The sequence below is a fragment of the Enoplosus armatus genome, chromosome 5 (genome assembly GCF_043641665.1).
Source record: "Enoplosus armatus isolate fEnoArm2 chromosome 5, fEnoArm2.hap1, whole genome shotgun sequence".
Lineage (NCBI taxonomy): Eukaryota > Metazoa > Chordata > Actinopteri > Centrarchiformes > Enoplosidae > Enoplosus > Enoplosus armatus.
In genome coordinates, this window is record NC_092184.1 from 187,927 (window position 1) to 213,333 (window position 25,407).

At 39.6% G+C, this 25,407-nt stretch overlaps 1 protein-coding gene across 3 annotated transcripts in view; it reads left to right on the forward strand.

Annotated features, from left to right (window-relative positions):
* Positions 1-24,413, forward strand: part of LOC139285080 (kinase suppressor of Ras 1-like) — a 34,682-nt gene extending 10,269 nt beyond the window's left edge. For 2 of the 3 annotated variants that reach the window (XM_070905526.1, XM_070905524.1), the window contains exons 2-18: positions 9,219-9,366; positions 10,772-11,171; positions 11,848-12,011; positions 12,109-12,175; positions 14,563-14,646; positions 14,745-14,806; positions 16,448-16,560; positions 16,754-16,928; positions 18,021-18,078; positions 18,500-18,554; positions 19,147-19,404; positions 19,491-19,687; positions 19,895-19,991; positions 20,642-20,775; positions 20,891-21,022; positions 21,184-21,319; positions 22,894-24,413. In XM_070905526.1, coding sequence (XP_070761627.1) covers positions 9,258-9,366; positions 10,772-11,171; positions 11,848-12,011; positions 12,109-12,175; positions 14,563-14,646; positions 14,745-14,806; positions 16,448-16,560; positions 16,754-16,928; positions 18,021-18,078; positions 18,500-18,554; positions 19,147-19,404; positions 19,491-19,687; positions 19,895-19,991; positions 20,642-20,775; positions 20,891-21,022; positions 21,184-21,319; positions 22,894-23,040 — 2,388 coding nt within the window. In that variant the 5' untranslated portion in view covers positions 9,219-9,257 and the 3' untranslated portion in view covers positions 23,041-24,413. The remainder of the gene's footprint in view (positions 1-9,218; positions 9,367-10,771; positions 11,172-11,847; positions 12,012-12,108; positions 12,176-14,562; positions 14,647-14,744; positions 14,807-16,447; positions 16,561-16,753; positions 16,929-18,020; positions 18,079-18,499; positions 18,555-19,146; positions 19,405-19,490; positions 19,688-19,894; positions 19,992-20,641; positions 20,776-20,890; positions 21,023-21,183; positions 21,320-22,893) is intronic. The other variant, XM_070905525.1, reaches the window with a different exon arrangement.
* The last annotated feature ends 994 nt before the right edge of the window (positions 24,414-25,407 follow it).

The following is a 25,407-nucleotide window of genomic DNA, read 5'->3' on the forward strand; positions in this document are numbered from 1 at the left end:
TTACTGTGTTATATTTTCTTACGCACAGTAAGGACTTTCAGTTGAAGCTCATTTAGGGCCCTATTTGTGCAAGCACAAGGACCAGCGCAAAGCGGTAGTCTTGGTGTCCGTTCAACTGAAAGCACTTACTGTGCGCCTGCTTTTTTGGTTCATGTAGGTGTATCCGCACAATTAGTTCAGAGGGTGTGGTGATAATGGAGCTAATCAGCTCAACAGGAAGAATTTTTTTTTTCTTTTTTGACGGAAAACATTCAAAGAGAGAGGGGTATGACATGCAACAAGGGTTAGGGTCACCCGGCCGGTAGTGGAATGTGGCATGTGCCTTAACCGTAAGGCTACCAGGAAGATTTGATAAAGAACAAAATATCTTTGTTTTGATAAATCCACTAGGTATAAAAGCAACACTGAGTGAGAGAGATGAGTTTGGTAGTGTGTTTTTGTAAACTGTAAAACTATTGGATATCAAAAAGAGAAATACAGTTTTGTAAGAGGGGCAAAGGGCTTGAATTACTAAAAATGTGTTTGGTTGGTTGAATTTTATGTTCACACCTGAGTAGGTGCACTAGTAGAATGTAGTTAATATTAGAGTTATTTGAGATGAGTGAATTCTGTGCAAAATAAAGCGGCAGTCAAGACCAGTCAATACTTGCTGGTAAGATTTCTGTTCGACTTGCTCCTGACTTGTTGTGGTGTCACACAATAATCAAGTCTGGATTACCAACAGGGAGAGTAAACAACTGCCCTTGGGCCGTAGACTTTGAGGGGCCAATGCCAATACCGATATTAGCAAGCAAAAAAATTCCAATATCGATACATCAGCCGACATTATTTATATATAAAGAATATACACATAATCATATATTTGAGCTGGGACCAAATTAGTTTGCATTGCATGTTCTCTTCTATATTCTATTTTAAATAGCTTAATCAGAATCAGAATCAGAAATACTTCATTGATCCCCGGGGGGAAATTATGCAGTTACAGGTGCTCCCATTCAAGAGTAGAAAGTAGCATCAATTAGAAATGAGAAGTATGTACAAAAATAAGATATAAAAAATACACATTTACAAAATTTAAGTGAAAAATAAAAGTAAAAAATATATACAATAACAATGTATATATATATTGCACTGTTGAGTATGTATATATATGTATTGCACTGGTAATCTTCACTAATGATAAATTTATCTTTATATTTAGGTATATTAAAAACAAAAAATAATGCTACAGCTTCGTTTTGAACCATTATTTCAGTGGCTTGAACTCCAATCAGAAACTCTTTTTTTCTTGCTTATCAAAACATTTCATCTTCAGCAATATTTCGCTGTTAATGTATATCATCACTAACATTAACTCATGGTTCGCTGCTGTTGCGTCAAGATATGAACAGTGCCTCTGCTATAAATGTTCAGGGGAAACTTTTAACGTATCCGGTGGAAAAAACAGACTTTTAATATTAAAATTTTGTAAATGCAATGACTGGAATTGTTCGGTTTGGAGGGCGTACCAAACTGTCAGTCAAGACAAACTATAGCTGGCTAGCTACCTGGCTAACATAGCAAAGAGATGTGATAAGCATAAGTGACATGACGGTTGTCTGGGACAGGGTTATATAAGAGTTATATTGAAAAGGGAAAATGATGGGGTCATTGTTTATTAACTCTCCAGCAATGTATCTCACAAAGTAGTTTAGCAACTGAACTTAATGTGAAGACACCGCTAACTCCACACCACCGTCTGCTGAGTGCTGAGCCAAGGACCATGCATCGTTCTTGGTTCAGTGGTTCAGTCACTCATTCTTTGGTTCAGTGCTGAGTCGCGGCTCTCACTCTCATTCTTTGGCGCAAGGTTTGTGTGCAGAATGAACAAGTTAACTCAGAGAGACTCTCAGAGTTGGAAGTTAACCTGACTCTTATGCACAACCACACATGCACCATACAGAAGCAGGATTTTTGATTCACTCCCACTTGCGTCCCTCTTTAAGAGTCATTCAAAAGGAATGATTTGTTTGTGAATCTAACATCACTACTATGTTCATGAATTCTTTCCTTAGAATGTCTTAGTTTTTGTCAGATTTTCGTCTATATTCTTCTGGCACTAATTCATAAGCATGGAGGACAGTGGCTTTCACAGTCATAATTTAAGTCTTCAATTGAGTCCACACTTCTTGAGCTTTTCCCACCAATTTACACTGGAGTATAAGAGGCCACACACTCTTTGGCCAATGTAATGTAGCGGCTATATGTTCAAATGCATTGAAATATGAATCTACCTCAGACTCTTTGAAAGTGCAATGTACTTCTTGCGAGAGATCGTACCCGTACCCCAATCAAGTTACATAGTGCAGGAAGAGGCATTTGGGGAGCAGAGTGGGAATGAAAGAGGCTCCATTCCCCCTATTACAAGTCAGTGTACCATCTAAATTATATTGACACTCTATAAGGTATACTGTTGCTTTAATCAAGTTGTAATTTTAACCCAAACAATGATCTCTCCCTAAAGTCAACCAAGTTGTTTCTGTGCCTGAACCTAAGCCTAAGCCCAAACCTTAACCATAGTGGTCTCATCTGACATAAGAAAACATATATATTTTTCCAACGTTGGTTTGTAGCAGTTTTGGAAGGCACAGACCAATCATGTCGTCCTGTTGATAGTGACATCAGATCAGAAAATGGTTCTATGTGTCTTTCTAAAAGGGCAGAAACAAACAGCGTATTTTGTCATTTAATTTGGAGGATAATTTTTCTCCACCGGAGATCCAGGCTATTATGCCTAATAAATGTTCTACACAGCGGTCTCAGTGCTGAGGGATTCAATGTGTGTCAGTCTATGACATGTGAATCCTCAGGTTGTTGTGTGTGCACAAAAATAAACCCTTTCTCATGAAACAAAAAAAAAAATTGTAATAAAAAGTACATTTTAATCTCGGTCGGTTAGCAGTTAATGATAGGTTAACGAGAGCCGGCTATTGGTCATGAATGAATGAATGAGTACAAACTCATCAGCCAATCCCGCAGCCTCAGAGACAGTAGTAATCTTACGCTCAGTAAGGTATGTGGCATCCCGACGGGGAAGAGAATCTTTAAACTGCTCCAAGATGACCAAATTGCACAACCTCTCAAAATCATCAACATCAGAGGCCATACACCAACGATTGAAATTATTAGTCAGCTCCCTCGCAAACTCCATATGCGACTGGTTTATCCTTTCTTCCCACATCCTAAAACACTGGCGATACGCTTCTGAAACTCATACGTCTTCAGTATGGCAGCCTTGACTGATTTATAAGTGAGTTTCAATTGCCACTTGTGTATCCACCTCCAGCTTATTTTTATTGCTCAAAGGTTACGTTTCCTGACTGAACTGAAAATGCCTGTGCTGCTAGTGACTGACCAGGTCCCTCTTGCTTTGCAACCAGCACACCTTCCTCAACCAACCGCAGTTTAACCATAGCCTTCACATTGTCTTTATGCCGTAAAAACACCACCAAGACCACTTAGATCGATTCCATATTCTTCTGCAGTTTCCAGAAGCTGACTTCTGAGTGCAACGGTCCAGAAATCCTTCACATGGAGCAGCCACAAAACCCTCTATTACTGCCATAATAGACTAGATTTAAAAAAGGCCCAGCAGAAAGAAAACCCAAAAACACCAGAACAACAATGTTGCCCAGGTCAGCAAGTGCACAAGAGAGACAATAATAGTGTCCCCCTCTACCTAGACTGCCTATCTCAAACTAATCTACCTTACTAGTCTTCATGCAGATTTGTGGTGGGTTATTTAAACACTCAACCCAGTAGTCCAGTTAGGCCCCCAGCAAGAGCTGGTTACTCACCTCACAGCTCTGGATGTGTCCTTGAGACAACTGCTCTGACCACACACCACACACAAAAAAAAAAATCTCCCAAACAGAGGGTGTGCCAGATACAACCATTATCCAACACCTCAGCGTTAAGAGTTTATAGCCATGTTGGCAGCTCTGTGAGGCACAGTGGTGCTTTGAGCTACATGCTAACATAAGCATGCTAACATGCTCACAATTACAATGCTAACATGCTGATGTTTAAAGTCGAGATAAAATGGCATTTTTATAGTACCTAGCTTGTATATCTTGACGTATTTCCAAGTGAAACAGGATAGGCGGGTCGGACTTAACGTTGGGAGGAATTTGATTTGAACACCGAAGACACATCAACGTACCATGCTGTTGCTAGCTAGCTAACTTTTTCAAGAAAAATGCCCACTTAATTTCACTTACCATGGACACAATGCAGGAAAAAGCCAGTTGCCAGAAGAGTAAGCCAAACCCTTTCCCCCTTTTTCTTCATTAAATATACACACACACGCACACACACAGTCATGTTTCCATCACTTCAGAGGACATTACATTGACTTACATTGATTTCCTGGAGACTTACCTTAACCCTACCCCTCACCACTACTTGCCTAACCCTATCCCTAACTTTAAACCAAGTCTTCGGCCCTAAAATTTAATGATTTACATTATGGGGAAACACAAAAGGAAGCACAGTGTGATTGTGTAAACTGATTTATGTCCCCACAATATGAGTAATACCTGTCTACACACACACACACACACACACACACACACACACACACCAAGGGCTAAGAAAACACATTCCAGTAAAACAGAAGCAGTGTGGTGTAAACCCTGTTTTCACAGTTTGTCAGCAGATTCCAGGAATCAGTCTTGCATCAGGTCAGGCATTGTACAGTAGTTCAGAAAAATCTGAAAGTGGACGGATTTTTGACAGTTTAGACCCACAAGTCATTTTTTCCCCAAATGCCTTTTATGGCAAACTACATGAAGTCCCATACTTATTGATACTGACTTGTTGTTATATGAGTGTGTCTTATTTCTGCTTTTGTTTGCAAATGTGCCTATTGTTCCTCTATGACGGCCTGACTTTTCTTTGAATCCACACCAAATAAAAAGGAAATCGGCCTGTTGGCCCATGTTCCAGAAATCTAGCTGATGACCCAACTTTTCACAGAATACCTTCCCTTCTCCACTTGCATAACCTATGTTTAAGCCTGTCCTGCTGCCTACAAGAAATAGTCTGACATCTCAATAGTTTTCTTCAACTGTGCCCCTTTATACCCAATGATTCTGTTTTAAATATACAAACTCTTTTATGACATTTAACTGGAACATGCGAGAAATGCACGAAAGCTTGGTATTCAGCAGAATTAACGTTAATAATTTAATTTAATGGGCAAGACAGAATGAGGTTTAAATAAGCAAATATCATGATATGCTATGACTGCTGCTAATGTGGCCAACGCCACACTGGAACAGGGCCGACATATGACATGAGCAAACATCTGAGAGCAATGTCATATCACAGGCGAGTCACTCTATTCTGCTAAATATATCCTGCTAACTCAGGGGTATTCAACTAAAGTTTGAAGAGGTCCAGTTAGAGAAAATTTCCTCAAGCAAAGGTCCGGAACATCATAATGTCTAACTTGCGTTGTGATTTAGTGTGATATAAATTGAAGTAGCCTAGTAGTTGTATCAATGTCTGCATGTAATCAACATCTGACTGTCAAATCAAATAAAGAAAGTACAATTCAAAAACATTTTGACCATATTTATTGTCACTTAACATTGAACTATACAGATATATAATACTGTAGATATGTATAATGTCCTTCTCTCATTAACTAAAAGAAGGGCTGCATTTAAAAATAAAATAGAGAAAATAAATAAAATAGCTTGTGCATCTTAAAATAAAGTGCTTAATTTTAGAAAAACAAAAAGTGTAGCAACAGCTTGAGTTTCCCTTTTTCTTTGTTAACTGTTTCACATCTTGACTTAACAGTCTCAACCAATTTCGCAATAAATAATGTGTCTTCTCTCCCTCCCGCTCACTCGTCTCTCCGTCTTCTCTCCCTGAATCGTTCACTCGTCTTATTATCTGTCACTCGCCTCTCACCTCTCGTCTGTCTGTATTCAGAGTCGCAATGTTTATCGCCTGGAATGAGATTTGATTGGCCGAGTAGCATCACGTGGGCTGGCGTAACACGTATGCAATTGGTCTGTGAGTTTCTTGAGCCGCTAAACCAGTGCCGCAAAGACTAGAAAAGCTGCCCCGGTTAAAATGGAAGCGCCCCGTCAAAATTTTAAATCCCTTAATAATTTATTGATTATAGGTCCGGATCTGTATAGGATGGCGCCTGGGTCCGGACTCGGACCGCGGGCCGCCTGTTAGTGACCCATGTGCTAACTCATTCTTTTCTCTCTTGTGCCCTTTATTTCTATTAACCTGGACTTATTATTATTTGGTTTTGGTACCACGCAGTTCCATGGTATTCAACAACCAAATTAAGCTAAATTGAAAAGTCAGGGCAAGACTAATTTCCACTCTTTCCTAGAACTGTAAAGAATTACAAACCTGTGCAGTGCAGTTCTTCATTTTACATGTCATACGTTCTTGTGTTTTTAAATGTTTCCGAATCCTCAAACTTTGTGATTATTTCCAGGTTTACGTGATTTTCAATATGGTCTCAGACTTTTGGACCCCACTGTTTATGCCAGTTTCAGTTGCTAGTTTATTAGGTCCACCTTGTAATACATCCTCTAAAGTTATAATGTTTTGTTGAAACTGTTTTAGAGAGGTGTTGATTTAATTTCATGGTAGTTTCATTTCATTTTCATATCAGTCAGGGTAGGCTAAGGAACAGAAACACCTCTCTGTATATTGCAATACAGTTCAACAGCACCAACAACTACATCCTTCATAATGATCGTAAAGTCTAATCAATACCTCACCACTTAAAACAGTGTAAACATAAACTGAACATTTTAACCTTCATGAAGTTACTTTAACAAAAAAATGTAAATGCTGTCTGACGGCCAGGCCACACATCCTGCATTGCAGAACCTCTTGCTGGCTTGCCAGATAGAATCCCACTTGTTGTGACTTGTTTAAACTTTTGATCATTTTTCTACGTTTAAGTATGGCGCAGCAGTGTGGCCTCAAAGAGGGGTGGGTCTGAGCTCTCTTCGTGACGATTTCCTATTCATTCCTATGAAGAAGTTTTGCGCAAAACGGTTGGGCCGATCAAAATCAATCCTGAACATCCCCGAAAGCCAATGAGGAATGAGGGAATAATGTGAGACCTACGGCCAGTCCGAGTTAAGAGCCTAGCTGCTGCATTGCTGAAGCTGTGCTAGGGCAGCTTGACTAAGGCAAGTGAAAAGGGTATTGCAGAAGTTGAGACGGGAAAAAATTTAGGCGTGAATGATATGTTCTAAATCAAAAGCCGGTAATAATGGTCTGATTTCTGCAATGTTTCTGAGTTGAAAAAAAAACAGGATTGAACCAATTTGTTGACATGGCATTCGAATTTCAATTGAGGGCCAATTATAACGGCAAGATTCCTAGAGTTTGGTTGGACATAGGGGGAAGGTGGGCCAATACACTGGAAAATGCTATTTGGAGCATTTTCAGGGCCAGTAATGAGCTCAGTTTCATCAGAATTTAGTTGAAGAATATTAAGTGACATCCAGTCTTTTAAAGCGGCTAAAGTTCATCGGGTTGTAGTGAAACAAATAGCTGAGTGTCATCCGCGTAACAATGGTAGGATATAAATGGTAAATGATCTCACTTATATAGCGCTTTTCAACCTTCACGGTTCCCAAAGCACTTTACAGCCAAGTCTCATTCACCCATTCACTCACACATTCACACACCAATGGCGGCCGAGCTGCCATGCAAGGTGCTGGTCTCCATCTGGAGCAGCTTAGGGTTCAGTGTCTTGCTCAAAGACACTTCGACCAGCTTTACCTCCCGTGCGACAGTGCTCACCACTGCGCCACCATGCCGCCCATATATATATATATATATATATATATATAGGGGAAGCATATACAAAGTGAAAAGAAAAGGACCAAGGTTTGACCCTTGAGGCACTCCATATAACAGTGGAACGGATGAGGACACATAGAGACCAAAAAACGTCTGACAAATATGACACAAACCACTCTAGGGCTTTCCCTGAGATACAGGTTTATGATAGTGTGTACATTTAAAAAAAATGGAGTGTAGAACATCAAGTTGGCAGGAGAACAGCTGCAGATGAGAAATTGAGGTTGTGCATGGTAATGGGGGGCAGTAAATTTGGAACACTACTAGAAAGATCAGAAGAGGAGAACAGGGACACAGTGTTGGATCTTATGCTGTTGATTTTGTTGACAATAAATATAATTAACAATCTTCAGTTGAAGTAACAGAGAACGCAATGGGAGCAAGCATGGGTACAAGCTGATTGATTGTGCTAAACAAAGCTCGGGGGTGGTGTTTATTAGATTTTTTTTTTTAAACTCTCTTTGAAGGAACTAGCACAATTGCATTTCGCCATGTATAATTGCATGTGACAAATAAATTGATTGATTGATTGATTCACATGAAAAGCAGGTCAAAAATGGAGTTGGTTTTGCATGGAATACATAAGATTAGTGTGACCATATTTTCAAACTCCCAAACTGGGGCTGTACTGCACGTTCTTGCATGCGCACATGTATGCGCTTATCCACGCATCATAGGCATTTTTATAAGGATGGGGATGAGTATTTCAGCGCTGAGCACACATACCGAGCGCACCTTTCAACACTATGAATGCAGCATTTTCGTTGCCGGGAATTTTATGACGGAAGGAGCTCTTTAGAAAAGACAGACTTTTTCTTCAGCATGACGGCTAACTGTTAGCATACTGACAGGTTCTGTCAGAAAGAGCCGCAAGCGTTATATGACTCATAGCCTAGCATCAGCCTTGACAACGACACTTTGATTGACAGACAAATCAGTGTTGTAATTCAAGCACGTGGTGCATTGTTTATGTTTTTAGGTAATGAGTGGAATGGGATAAACATCCATGTAAGCGACAACAACAAGTATAATAATATAATTATTATTTTAATTGTGGTGAAAACCAGGACAATTTGGTAGTGAATGTTGAAAACAGGGACATTTTAGTGTTTAACAGATATTTGTCTGGACACACAGCTTGAAACCGGGACAATCCCGGACAAATCGAATGAAGGTCACTGTGCATATGATACAAACGTAAACTAGCATTTACTAGAGCGGGTCTGTTTATTTTTTTTCTGGTTACTAATTCTGGTTACTGTCCTCAGATAATATAATATTATCTTCTCTCTGTAAATAATAATCCTCCTTGCCCTCTGCAGGCTGCATCATTGAAGCTCTCAGTGGATGGGTTGCTGCAAATGTCCAGCTCTGAGCTGCAGGACACGATGAGATGTCTGGGCTCCAACTCAGAGGATCGTTCTCACCTCACTGCTGCCCCCTCCTGTCTGAAGAGTGCTAATGAAACAGGTGATCCAGGAACACTGGCTGCCGTGCATGTTGTGAGGGTCATTCAACTGCATAAAATACAATAAATAAATGAAAATACAATAAATAGTATCAGGGTTGATTTATTCATTCTGTGTAATCTTAATTTTGATAAATTAATATGTGATATATTTAATCATCCTGGTTTTACATTTTACATATTCCATGTTTGAAAGGGCATTTTCAAATATGTGGTTTCTTTTGATACTTGATTTAAAAACTGAACACTCATAAGCATTACCAGCCCAGCATAGCAGCTACTGGCCCCTAAAAGCCCCAGGTTCACTGTGTGTCATTCTACAACACTACTAAATTAAAATTGTTGCTCCCTTCACGCTACACACACATACAAATATCCCAAATCAGAATAAAAATAAAAACAATTTTTACTGTACTTTACTGTTTGTTTGTTTTACAGTTAACCACTTTGTTACTGTAAAAAGTGCATAAACAAAGTGGCGTTGATCAGTGGTGGGAGAAGTATTCATATCTTTTACTTAAATAAAAGTACCAATACTACAGGACAAAAATACTTTATTACAAGTAAAAGTATTGCATTCGAATCCCTAAAGTACATAAGTAGTGTCAGCAAAATGTAATTAAAGTATCAAAAGTAAAAGTATTAATTTTGTGTTATCTCTTTTAGCCTCGAACAATAATTTAAATGAAAATATATGACTGGTTTAGAGTGGAAATGTGTCTTTCCATGTGTGGAGCTGCTAACAACTCAAAGACATAACAAGGACACAGCTAGACACTTTTTGTATGAGGTCACAAACGGTGACGGTGAAAAGGTTGAGAATCGCTGGTTTAATATTTAACAATGTGTTGAGTTTTATAATCTTATCAAACATGTTTTATGTACAATCTTCAACTGAAAGTAACAACAAACTATCAAATAAATGTAGTGGAGTAAAAAGTACAATATTCCCCTCTGACATGTAGTGGAGTAGAAGTGTAAAGTAGCAGAAAATGGAAAGTAAAGTACAAGTACCTCAAAACTGTATTTAAGTACATCACTTGAGTAAATGTTCTTAGTTACTTTCCACCACTGTTTATGATGATGATTATGATTATGATTATTGTTATTATTATTTTATGTTGTACAGGTACACTGACTCTTTAGTGGTCTATGTACATTATGCTATAGTGTGTACTACACTGGTTTAAAACACTTGTTTAGAAGGTTGCTGCAGTTGCACTAAAAGAGAATGATCAGTAAACTGGGTTAAATTTCAGATGGGATTATAGTAGATACATTTTTAATTAAATTTATACATACATATAATAAAATTGATTATATTTCACAAGAAACCTCCCAACCAAGTGTGACAATATTTACTCTAGGCCTACTTGCTCATTTGTGATCTTTACTCTTTAACTCAAGGAGGTGACCTGAGGCCTGACTCAGGCTCCTGCAGCACTGAGCCCCAACAGGACAGTGATGCCTTCTCACCCATTTGCCCCCCCTCCAGCTCTGGTAACCCCTCCACCCCCCTGCAGCCTACGAGCACCCACGGCCGCTCCATCTCCATATCAGTGGTACCTTGTTCAGATGACCAGAGACTTTACGTATCACCTGAGGAAATGACTGACGCCTTCACCCTGGAGCCAAGCACCCCTCAAACCATCCGTGCCTCCAAGACACGCACTGCCAAGCCCTCTCACACACCACCGCTGCCACCATCCCGCAAACTGCTGCAGCTCCTACCCAACATTGCACTGACGAAAAGCAAGAGTCATGAGTCACAGCTGGCCAACCGCATTGAGGAACCGGCTACACACAAGTGGGTACTAGAATTAATACAGCAGTCATGTTTTCTTGGTAGATCAGAGTATCCTGTTTGAAAATTTGCCTCATCTTTCAGCTGCTCAATATCAAACAGGAATGAAACTGTTGAGACATAGGTCATTGTATACAGGTATAGCCTTAGCCATTATGTTTGTCATAAGATATAAAATAATGGAATATCACTGCTTAATGAGATGCACTGTAAGGATTCTGTTGGATAACTAATCCCCCCAACAAGCACACACACGAACATTAAATCTTTGTTAAATAAACAATACCATGTTAAGATGTCGACCATAAAACGCAATGTCCCCAATTTGAATCCAGCTGGGGAACTTTGTTGCATCTCTCTCTCCCTCATTTCCAGTCATCTTTCCACTATCTGCACAAGATTTCTCGTAATAGAATAGTGCATTTCACTGAGCACATTCTTGCTCCCTAGTGGATTCAAACTAACTGTACAAATAACAAAATAGTCAATCAATTTTGTCCAACACAGTCTCCAAGGTCAGTGCTCTGACCTAACTATTACGCTATGGTTTATACCTGCTAGTTAAATTAAGCACAAATGTTCTTTTATCAGCAACTGAATTGTCACAGTGTCACAGGGTGAAGTGGACTGCTGTATGTGAGAACTTATAGTAGTTGTTAGTTGCTCTCTGTCCTTGCAGGTCCTATAAGAAGAACAAAGTGTTAGCTGCTATTCATATCAACGGTTGTGGGAACAGTCCTGAGGACTCAGCACTGTGGTCGCCGCTGCTGTCTGCCCGAACACCAGGCCCTGTCCCTGCCTCAGCCCCATACATGATGCCTGCCACTCCAACCTTGCTGGACAGTGAGTTTCCATAACAGATGGTGCTTCTGTGTGTGTGTGTGTGTGTGTGTGTGTGTGTGTGTGTTTTTGACATACTGCATTCTAATGTTCTTCACAGATGTGACCATGCACAGGAGTTCCCCTCAGACACTGAGAAGAGACATTGGCCTGGCTGTAACACACAGGTGAGTCTGCTCCCTTGTTTAGAATAAATACTTTATAGAAAAAAGTGAACCATCAAAGAGTAATCCTGGATAGTTTAATCTCAAAACAATATTTTAACTTTTCATTAACACACATCTAACAAATCCATCTCCAGACCATCTCTGCAAGCCCTCTGCAGTGGAGCGCTGCTCTTTATCACAGAGAATGAAAGAATGTAAACACAATTACAGTGCATGCATTGCTGCGATATCAATGGATGAAATCTAATACTCAACTATATATATCAGAGGCTATACTGTAGCTACTGAGGGACTTCTGTTATTACCACTGTAAACCCTTACCTCAAGTATAAATCAGGTTTTAGTATTGTAGTTCCATGAAGTTGGGGGACTAACAATACACAGACACTCATAGTTGACAAAGCTCCTCCAGAACCACAGAAGACATGATACAACTGTTTTCACAGGCTGAGTTGGACTAACGTGTAAAATCTGTGGATTCCCCCTTTAATGCTTTTTTTCACAGATTTAAAATTACAATTTTTGTCAATAGTTTAGGTGACCTACAGTGACTAGTTTGCTGTATGTTTCATGTTTCTATAAACAGACATGTCTACATACTATTTTGGAATTGTCCGGCTGATTGACATTCCACTATCATTGTTGTGGTTTCCTGTTAACTCCCCATGAGAGTCTAGCTGGGACAGACAGTGTAACTCTGAGCGACGTCAACCCAAATTCACACTGAGCCCTCTGATTTAAACCACTGTGGAGTTGGTGCATCTGTCTGGAGAGAATGGCATGTTGTGAGACTCCAGGAATTTGAACAATGCAAAGCGTTCAGTCTGACCCACTGTTTATCTTACCAGACAGTATTTTACTGTTGATATTGCCTCAGGAACTGGCTGAGTGACATAGCTTAGTATGGGTTGAAGGATTTTGGACTTCTACACAGTAAAGGTTGGCAGCATTCACTCTTGTACAACATACACAAGCATGTATATTTCAAATCATTTTTTCAAAAGATAAATCAAAAGCAAACAATACACAAACTAAATAAATGTAACTAAAAGAACCAAAAGTGTGTGTGCGCATGAGCATGCGTGCGCTGTGTGTGTTTCTGTGTTTGTCTCCACGTGCACTGCTTGACGTGTTAGGCCAGAACAAAGAAAGCATGTGAAGTGGGAGCTTTGAATCTCGTCTCCACATGGGTGAATGTTAATGTAAAAGTCCAGTTTAAAAATGAACATATTCATCTGTGGAGCTCCAGTGATCCCTACCAAAGGTAAACACAGCTGGTGGTCGTGCTAATGGCACTGTGCTGCACTTCTCAAAGGCTACAACATATTATCAGCATTTCTGTCAGGATTTAATGAACTGCAGGAGACGGTTTTGATATTGTATAAGGCAGCTGTGGCCACTGTAAGAATCACCCATATAAATGTATAGATCAATGCAGACTGATTTACCGACCTTCTTGATTTAACCACCTTAAACGTTATTTTTTGAGGCTGATTTAAATGCAAGTATGTAGTTTACTCTTGCTAATAAAATCACTATACTGGCAGCGAATTGACGTTGAGCCAAAAACAGACGTGGTTCAGAGATGTATATTCTCAGCACAACCTCCTGTTTGCGCCTGTACAACGTACGATCTTAGCACGGAAGTACCGCACAGATGGGCAAAGCCAATTTCAAAGTCAGGAAAATATGAAGTGGTTGGAGCACCACAGAAATAGAGCCCTCTGTGTTTATTGCCCGCTGACACACTGTCTTTGTGAATATCATGAATTGAAACTGATGGCTGCTGTTGGTGTTGCTCTGCGCCTCACTCCGATTTTGGTGTTTTCACAGAGCACAATAAGAAATTTTGTCAGCTAGTTTACCCAGATAGCATGTAACATTAACCATGGGATAATAAATTGATCAGGTTTTTTATAGCTACTGCAGTGCCATGATCAACCTCAATTCCAATCTTCCAGACCGACTCATGACATCCCTACATAACTGAAGGTCAGAATTTAAAGAGATTTGCAGAGCATATTCATGGTCCCCAGAGGACCACTGGTGACTTCCTAACCTTTCCTCTTGTGCTCCTGTCACAGAAATTTCAGATGTGTACAGGAAATATCAAAATCGAATAAGGCAGGAAATTTACTGTTATGTAAAGTATGTTACTTTGATACTACATCCAATACTATAGTCACTAAATTTAGGGTCACTACACATCAACGGAAAAAAGATGGGCAAATTTGTAATATCAAACAAAATAATTTACTCTCCCTCAAAATTTTGGTCTTGCTTACTTCATAACTTTATTTATTTATTATAAATTGAAACAAATGTTATGAGAATAATGCCATTAAGATAAAGAAATGTTTTTTTCTTTCTTTCGCTGTCCTTTGTAGGTTTTCAACCAAGTCCTGGCTCTCCCAGAATTGCCAAGTGTGTCGCAAGAGCATGATGTTTGGTGTCAAGTGCAAACACTGCAAGTAAGAGAATGCAAATATAACCTCCCCCTCTCTGTTTATAATAGTAGCTACTATTTGTTATGGTCTCATTGGGGTGTGTCATATCCATCGGTTCACAGGTTAAAGTGCCACAACAAATGTACCAAAGATGCTCCCTCATGTCGGATATCATTTCTCACATGTAAGAAACACTCAACGTCATTTTCTTTCTTTCACTTTTTCTTTTATAAATTAATTTGTCAGGGAAATACCTTTTTACATACATTTGTGCTAATGCTCATTACAATGGTCGCAAAGTCCAACTGAACACATTTCCACCCACAGTGAAAGCAGAAATGTTTGGGTTGATCACAATAGAAATTTAAAAAGTGTAATTTCAGACAGGAAGCATACGCAAGGAGTGTGGTTTTAGATGGAACATTGGGATTTGATGGGTATTGAAAATTACATCATGGTTGAGATGCTTTTGGGGTCTCAGTTTATTTATGGTTGGAGCTAATAACAGCTCAGAACAAAAAGTGTGCTTTTGGAAATCTCACCCACTACTCAGACAAAAACAATTGGCCAGACGGTGGCGCTATAACAACACACATTTTGGCCTGTAACTTTTGAACCATAAGTCTCAAAACATTTTTTTAAATTATTTTTCATTTTCTTGGATTCTGTGGGTCCAGACACATCCATCTATATAAACCACATCCATTTGCATGTGGATACATTTTCCAAATGTGTTTTTCACTACAAATTTTGAGCAATCGGCATCAAAATTGGCGCATATCTGGACCATGTACTTTGGTTCGGATTTTTGATATTCCATACAGTTTTTAAATTCTACATTTTCAAACCTGTTTGTAAGTCAAAATTGGCTCAAGCTATTGCAACCAAGGTGACGCCACAAATGCGAAAAAGTTTATATCTCATATAACTAGTAACTACTTGTAAGAGCTAGTGTAGTAGAGCTGGATAAGCAGGGATTCAATTGAATTGAATTCAGCCTTATTTATATTGTGCCAAATCACAACAAAAGTCATCTCATGACACTTTACAAATAGAGCAGGTCTAGGCCGTACTCTTTGTAATATTCGACAACAGCTGGACTACTGAACGGGCCACGACGTTCAGATGAAACTGCCTGCTGGCAGTGGGGCCAGCCATGGCATTTTAGCGTAAGGAGATACAGCTTAGATATAAGGCCGGGTCAAGCCATTGAGTATCTGCTCTTTGCTTGGGTGAGAGTAAGATTTAAAGGCATCTTAAAGTTACATTATGTCAGGGCTTGGGAGTGGTGCAGTGTGTTGGAGAGCCCAGAAGATTTATGACGGCACAGCCTGATACCCACTGCAGGACCTAATGATAGGAGAGAACATTTAGCGTGAATACTGGGCCTCCATAGGAATGCTCACCCAACTTTTGGCACATTTTACAGTGTTGATAAATATAGATATTTTTCATTTTTATAAATATTATATAAATTGTCGTGGGAATTTTAGGAAAAACAGAAGACTGGCAACAAGGGAGTGTTGTATTGTTTTGTAGGACAGTGTTTCTGTGCTGAGCTGTGGCAGTGTGATAATAAGACAAAAAATGTTTGTGTTAAAAAGACAAGGACAAAGTAACTTTGGAACATATGTACTTGCTTTTTTATTTTTTTGCCTAACTCAGACTGTGGAAGCCTCATATTAGCTTCATGTACACTTGATTTGTATTTTTGCACAAATGTAGACTGTGGATTTTGTTTCCCATCACTGAGGTTTGAAGCACATTAGACAAGACACTTGTGTATTGTAAGACAAACTAGCTAATGTTTTAATCTGACTTGTAGTGCCAAGGATGCGCAGAGCAGAATCAGTGCCATCAGATATCAATAATCGGATAGATCACACAGCAGAGATCCCACTGCAGTTTGGCACTTTACCAAAGGCAACAACCAAAAGGGTAAGTACATGTTTGTTTTCTATTGTAATATGTTGGGAATTCTGTTCTGGTCGGCTGTAGCTGTTTTCATTCTCAAGGTGATTGTTTAGGTAAAGATAAGAAATGTAGAACAGTGTCAAGGTTAGTGTACAGGAAATAAATGGTGTCAATGGAAAGTGATAATAGAATTGTGTGTACGCGTGTGTTTTACCAGGAGCCTCCCCCCAATTTAAATCAGCTGGACTCCAGCAGTAACCCGTCATCAGCCACCTCCTCTACACCTTCCTCCCCAGCTCATTTCCCGCAGAATAACCCCTCAAGTGTGAGCGTCACCCCCCCATCCAACTCGTCTCCGCAGGGCTCTCGGGACAACCGCTTCCACTTCCCAGGTCAACACCCTGTCACTGGTATCACTTACATGCACGCAAGCTTTGTGTAATGTAAACAGCTGTATGTGATCTAAATGGGTTGGACAAAACATTACACCTCTCTGTATAATGCTGTAGAGTTTAACAGCAGCACAGACTTCAGCCTCTAAAATAATCATGAAGTTGGATCAACATCTCTTTAAAACAGCAAACATTATAACCCTCATGAAGGTAGGATTCATAGGAGGGCTGTTACATTAAACTGCATAACTTTTGACAACTATTTTTGATTGCATTTTGGCATACAAATGTTAAAAATGTTGCTTGTCAGAAATGTACATATTCTCTTTTACCAAGGGTGGTTTTGTGCTTTGATGTTTCTTATCTTTCTTTAAAAAAAAATACACAACTGAACCCAGAAAGGCAAACGGAGGGCAAGTGTGGAGACACAATGATATGGTGTCATAGTCTGTCTCTCTGTCCCTCCTCTCCAGCCACATTCCCTATTCCATCCATCCACCAGATGCCCTCTGACTTTCCTTCCTTTCCCCACCACCTGACTGCCCTACTCATCTACACATCTGTTCCCACTTCCCTCATCTGCTCTGCAGTTGCCTGGCCTTCCCCTGCCTTCTCACCAGCCTCCCTCATCACCAGCCTCTCAGTACATATACCAGTCCACTTGTCAAGTCAGTGTTATTTATATAGCCCAGTATCACAAATCACAATTCGCCTCAGAGGGCTTTACAATCTGTACAGCCTACAACACCCTCTGTCCTGAGACCCTCCATTCGAATGAGGAACCCCCCCAAGTCCCCCGCCGTTGTAACCTGAGCAATACTAAATTGCTGAAGTACCCCTTTAAGCAACTCCATTAAGCATTTAAAGAAAATGTTTTTCAAAGAAGTGTCAGGGTTAACGTGAAGCAGGTTTTTTTCTGAAATATATAAAAATAAGGGGCCTAATATGTGGTGGTTTGAGAGCTTGAGACATAAAAGCATTTAACATCCATTGTTCTGAATTCATAAAGTAACAAGTATTGATGTAGCATTTTTGAATGATGAGAATTACTCTTGTAGTAGTGCAGTATTCTAAAGTTGTATTTTCCAACAGATGTTCCTGCTTCCACATATACTGCTATTCAAAAATCTGGCAGCTACAATGAGTCTGGGTAAGATACAGCAACATGGGTACCATATTGGCTGATAGTAGCTTATCACATTTCCAATACGACAGCTGACCAGTAACAAGAAATTTCAGTACAGAAATGTGAAAGATATGTTTGAGGTCATTTTCAAACCGTGTGTCCATTAAAAGATGTTATCTGTTGATGTTAAAATATATAATATATATAATTTATCAAACATTTTTTAACTGTTACATGTCAATATCAAAAATCCAGTATCAGTCAGGGTTGGGGAATGAAACATTAAAAAACAAAATCCTCCAGTATATCAAATTCTCTAACATATATACAGTATGTCTATCACCTAAAAAGCCCTGTAGAGTATCAGTCAGGCTAGTATGTATATGATCTTAAAAATTCTAAAAATATTTTTGTCTGTTGCTAATTCTTGTGGTTTTTCTCTCAGAATGTCACAGGTGGCTGTCACTGAGACACAGTTAACTGCAGCGGAACAAGGAGGGGTGAGTACTGGCGGTCACATGCAGTGAGTTACATCACCAAAAAGAAGAAGTGAAAACTGGTTTGGTGATATGAGTCTTACGTTTGGTGTGCTATTGTGGTTTACAGCACTTGTTAATGTACTGCTGGGGAGCATATTTCTTTTTTTCTATCACTGACATATTTTGTCATCAGTGGAAGTTGGAAGAACTCTTATGTGTGCTTGTACTTCCTCTGTCTTTGAGCAAAGCTGGATTACCAACTGGATAAAGTGGGTAATAGTACCAGGGGATGTAAATACCTGTATTTTAGACAACCAAAATGGCATCCCCTATGGTTATGAAATAATGATGCATACAATACATATAACAATGTATTAAAAATGTATTAAATAAAGATAAAAACAAACATTCTGGAAGTTGACTCAGACTTCTGGACTCTTACATTGAGCCTTATGGGCCCATGCAGCTAAATATGTACCATTGTATTAACTTAAAACATTGCTTTCCAACTTGAATTTTAGTTCTTATGTGTCTCACCTTGCTTTTGTTGTTGCACTTCTTTGTAAAGTGCTTTGACCTTGTTACTAAAATCAATCATTAATTAATCATTCAGTTTTCCACTTTCCACGAGGAGGAGGCAAAGGTAGAATACCCAGCTGAGGATGCGGAAGCAGCTGACCTGTGCGGCAGAAAAAATAACTTTTCCACTGAGGAGTGTGATGAGGACGAGCTGGAGGACCTGCCTTCCTCCATATGTCGTCGTGGGGCTGATGGGCGCTGGAAGGGCCGCATCTCCAGCCAGACCAGCGTGTACCTGCAGGAGTGGGACATCCCATATGAGCAGCTGGAGCTAGGAGAGCTTATTGGCAAGGTGAAGACAGATAATATTTATGGTATAAAAACGTAAAATATCAGCATTTGGGTCCCACACAGCTGACACATTTTGTGACTGTCCAGGGTCGCTGGGGGAAGGTGCATAAGGGTCGCTGGCATGGTGAGGTGGCCATTCGCCTATTGGAGATTGATGGCAACAACCAGGATCACCTGAAGCTCTTCAAGAAGGAGGTGATGAACTACAGACAGACCAGACATGAGAACGTTGTCCTGTTCATGGGCGCCTGCATGGCTCCGCCCCACCTCGCCATCATCACAAGGTGAAGCATGACTTGTCCGCTAAAAACTGAGATCTCAGTTCTGCTGATGTCCAGTACAGTTGTAGTCTCAAATGCATGTTTATACTTTGGTATCATTTTATATATTCTTTTTTGTATTATTACATGTGATGTGTTCTTTTGGTCACTATTTATGTTCTGATGTGCAATATTGTCACTAAAACAAACCTTTTCTCTTTTAATCTGCAGTTTCTGTAAAGGTTTGACTCTATACTCTGTTGTAAGAGAAAGAAGTCACATGCTAGACATCAATAAAACCAGACAGATTGCACAGGAGATTGTAAAGGTAAGCATCCCTCGAGCTCTGTCAGATGGACAGAATTTAAAAAGTAAAATCAGTGACGTCACAAGAAGCCCTTTGGAACATTGTCAAATCATGCTGGGATAACATGGGTTATCAGGTTTTGCACAAACCTGTGGAGCCCATGCCAGCTGAAGCAAAAGGAGGACGTATCAAATGCTAAGATTTTATGAAATTCCTGTACATTCTTCAAAGATTCAATTTTCACTCAAATTGTTAACCTGATATCATCATTTGTAAAGAAAAAAAATAGTATTACATTCGAAAAAAATGCAATATATATACATACATACTTACATACATACAGTGGGGTCCAAAAGTCTGAGACCACTAGTCAAGATACTTCTATTTTGCAAAAAATCAAAATTCCAGTATGTATATTGTATTGTATTACCAGGCTTTAAAGTATACAACATACACACATAAATGATAATATATAGTATTTACTTTAGACAAGAGAATGATGTATCCATACAGAAACCTGGTATCGTTATATTATCATGGTTAGATTCTTTAAATAAAATAGTTCAAATTCATAGGGCCTTCAAATGATATTAATAAAAATACCTAGCTTCAGCTCTTTCACTCTTTGTCTTAGAAATGTATTGTGTTTAGCAAGTCCACTTCTTTTACAGGGAATGGGCTATCTGCATGCCAAAGGCATCATTCACAAGGATCTGAAGTCTAAGAACGTGTTCTATGACACAAACAAGGTGGTCATTACAGACTTTGGCCTGTTTGGGATGTCTGGAGTGGTCCAAGAAGGCAGGTAGGAGTGAAATAATTCCTCTAATAAATCTTTATCTTTGGTAAAACACGGTTGTTGTGTTCATTAGTATTATACATATATGTGTGTGTGCGTGTGTGTGTGTGTGTGTGTTTAGAAGAAAGAACGTTTTCCGGATACCTCAAGGCTGGATCTACTACCTGGCACCAGAGATTGTTCGAAAAATAAGCCCAGAGGTGGATGAGGACCAGCTGCCTTTCTCCAAATCTGCTGACGTTTATGCATTTGGGTATTGATTGATATTGATTACACTTAAACAGCCTGCTCAGGTTAATCAACAGACACTCAATTTATGCTATATTAGCAATTAGGATGTGTATATAGCATATGAGGTGGTTTCGCTGTCACTACAATTTTCCTGATCTGATTTTTGTGTTGTGTCATTTTCAGCACAATCTGGTATGAGCTGCAGGTCGGAGACTGGCCAATCACCAAACAGCCTGTGGAAGCTAAAATCTGGCTAGTGGGCAGCAGTGAGGGCATTAAGAAGGTGCTGGCAGCCAGCAACCTGGGCAAGGAGGTCACGGTGAGTCTGTTACATAGATCATAGAAGAACATGGCTGTGGCAGCAACACCCATAGGACGGACTAAAGGAAGAGAGGGATTAAATGTGGATATGGGTTTACCACTCGTTGGAGCCAGAAAATGTATTTTTCAATTTCTAATTTAACCTGTGGTAAGGGAGTCTGGATGGAGTTGAGATAGGATCAACAAGAGACAACCACAAACACTGAGTGTGATAGGCCGAGATGATTGTCAATCAAACAACGCTCCAAAACATACTTGTCTTTTAGCCTTGATTAGTTTTCTTTTATTGTGTTCAAAGTGGATTGCAGGCAAATAAGATCAGATCAATGATTGATTTTAAAGTAATGGCTTACAGGCAAGTAGGCAGGCAAGGGTCAGGTAATAGATTACGGAGGCATGAAACACATGGCAACTTTAGTGAACTGGCAGAGGAACAATGGATTTGGGCCAGTAATATATATGAGTGGCTGATGAGGGAATGAGGTCCATGTGGGGAGATGGGTGGAGAGGCTCTGGTGGGGGGAACGAGGTGATTGCAGTGGAGATGGGAGTGGCAGGATCTGTAGTGATGGATGAAAAGTCTGAGGGCATCTGATGGATGGAAGGAGAATTGCAATGAAATGCATCGGCACCAGGGTTGAGACAAACATGACACTAGTACACGTGTATGTTTTGCATGTGTATAAGTACACACTGGATTTGTGTATGCCTATATACTATATATACATATGTATGTATATGAAGCATATTAAATCTAATGTCATGTAAATTCTCAGACGTCCCTCCAATTGCAATGAGGAAAAGTTGTAGGTGGAGGAGGTTTGAGACGCTGTTGGATATCTGGCAAGTTGACACACAGGGACAGGAACCTCAGGTCCTTGTTTGCTTCCCACCTCCAAGACAGAACTTATTTCCTGTGGAGTACCACAAGGTTCCATTTTAGGTCCTATTTTATTCGCATTATATATGCTTCATCTGGACTCATGAATACAACATCTTTTTTCATTTCTATGCAAATAATCATCAGCTGTACCTTCCACTGACACCTGGTGATTTATGTTGCCAAAGTCCCTGCTTAACTGCCTTGATGACGTTAAGTCCTGGATGGCTAAAACCTTCCTACAGCTTAAAGAGAATAACATCTTTGGCATCTTTTCAAGCACCCCCACAGTCCTGTCTAGTCCCCATGTGTCATCTTTGATTCTGGTTTAAAATCTGATAACCAACTCTTTTTTTAGCACTATCTTTTTCCACTTTAGTATTCAGTTTTTGTTGTTAGCACTAGCTTGATCAAAGCTTAATTAGTAAAAAGTAAGCACAAATTCTTTATCCCTTGTACCTCCAGGGCTCCGTCGCCTTAAATACAGTCTGAGTAGCATTATAATAGGAACTAGAGCCTCAGATATTTTGCATACGATTTATCATTTACATCAAAGTCAATGTGGATGCCTGCTGGTGATACAAACCGTCACAGTTGAGTTGAATTAGAAAACGGCCAACATATTGATCGATGGAAGCCACAGTTGAAGCATCCTGTGTGATATATTAATCCTCCTCATTCCATCCCAACAGGAGATCCTTTCTGCCTGTTGGTCCTCCGAGGCAGACAACAGGCCAACTTTCACCCAGCTGGCAGGTATGCTGGAGAGACTCCCCAAACTGAACCGCAGGCTGTCTCACCCTGGACACTTCTGGAAGACAACTGAGTACATATCATAGAAAGAGAAGGTATATTCATGACCCAGGGTGAACCAGCCTACGACACCATTCACGCCAACAATCAGGAATCTCATTTTATTTAGTCGACAAACTTCTGCCAAAGTCTATATTTTCATGTCATGTAAGCAGAAATTAGATGGTGCTAAAAGGAACAATACACCGTCAAACAAATGGAAAATGTTGTAAATATGATTTTGTAAATTGTGAATTTTGTGAATATTATAAAGCTGTCCTGCTGAGTATGAACTAATATAAATGACCTTTCCTAATGTGACTGCTACGCCCTCTACGCTTCGTTATTCTTTTTCAGACTTATACAGCAGTAATATTCCCTGTTGGGTGTCCAAGCTTCACCTCTCTTTCTTTTTCCTCTTTCTGTGATTTCCTCTCCTTTGGGTGCCGACTGATCCACCTCTGCCTGTTCCCTTTGTGCCTGGTCTCCTTTTGATCGTACATTTTTCACCTCTGTCTATGCCTCTGTTTACCTGTCCCTTTATCATTCACACTTGTTTCCCAACACTCCTCACTGGTGAAGGCCGTGGGATCATCATCACTGCCTGAGAGATTACTGCCACCAGGGCCTACATGCACACTGTCCATACATGTACAAATGCACCAGCTGATTTAAAACTGAAACTTTATCTGTATTTGACTATATTGGATTGAGCAAATATTGACACTATTATTTAAAAGAAGAGCCTATTTTCACCTGGTGTTCCTATGTTATCTGTATGCAATTTTGATCTTGTTATCTGCCTGCACGTAGGCAGAGCTTGTGGGTAGGTGTATGTGTGTGTGTCAGGTCAAGGGAAGTGATGTGGGATACTCTGAAAGGGCAGCTAAGGGGATGGTTACGTGACAGAGGGATACCGCTGTGATATCCATTGGCTACTTTTCGGTACTCTTTTTAAGTAAGCTAATGTAACTTAAAATGTAAGACAAAGTGAAACACAACAATCGCACATATCGTCATTTGATGAGCATTAACTGACAGCTTGAGATGTTTTCTGTGTACATTTACACCTACAATGACATGAGTTCAGCCTTCTCCAGATAAAATATCCGGATACAGATTACACGTTGATACCAGGTATAAATTGGGTCTAAAACCAGTGTCTGAATTGGGCTGGTTCTCTGAACAGGTACTGACTTTTACCAACCTTCAGTGTGTGGGCCAACCAACTTACCTCTAAGCCATTCCCCACTATTTAATTTGAATTGTTGTTTGTGAATGTGAATTTGGATTTTGGAATTTGGAAAAAGGATGTCAAGTATGTCAAGATTCAAGTATCAGCCAAAGCACATCTGTTACCACATCTAAATCAACTGCTGTATTTATGCTAATAAAACACGAAAAACAAAACAAAAAAAAAGATTTTGGGTTGTTGCTGTAGACTAACATGAAAAGATCCTTTTTTTACATAATAAGAAGATTTTTTTCATGTTATGACATTTTCTTGTTATTACTAGATATTTAATTATTCAGTTTTTACAAGAATCTTCTTGTTATAACAACATATCTCAAAATTAACGCATCTCATTATAACAACATGCTCATTAAAACAAGAAACTTTCTTGAACATGATTGGTTTGTTGTTATAATAAGACAGAAGATCCAGTAATTGCTTAGAAACACTGTAGCCTAGAGCAACCATATGACATGATTGATTAGTCATACTGAGTAACATGACTGATCAGGCATATAACATCTATGTCACGATGTTTTTATGTATTGGGTTATGAGTGTGGGCTGCTTTCGTATTGTTTTGTATGCCTTGCCTTGTCGTGTGTGGATTTGGTGCCAGATTAGATCAGCGATTGGCAACAACCTGGCAACAACTCTACCAGTTGGCTACCACACTGCATATGTTATTTTGGAAGAGCGGACATATCTTACCCTCAGACCTTCCACCACTTCCTGTCCGTACCAGACGGCTTGACATTTATGACGGTGCACTTAAATGCACATTCAGCTCAGCAGCCTCTGAACCAAAACCCAGCATGCCCTCTAATTAACGGCAGTGGAGACTACCATTCCTGACTGCACGCTGTGTAGTTTGTAGTGTGTGAAGTTTTATAGGTTATTTATGTTTTAATGTATGTAGCAAACATCATGGTATCCATTACTGAAAAGTTTCTTGTAAAAACGGATTCATTTGGTATCTAGAAAGAGAAAATATGTCATAACATGAAAAATATCTTGTTATAATGTGAGAAGGATGTTCTCATTATAATAAGAAAGTGAGCAAAACAATTTTCTATCATGATGGCTGCAATATGCTGCCATAAAGAACACACATCCTCATAGCTGGAAGGCTGCTGGTTTCAGCTCTTACTAGGCTATGACTCTTCCGAATTATTGGAGAA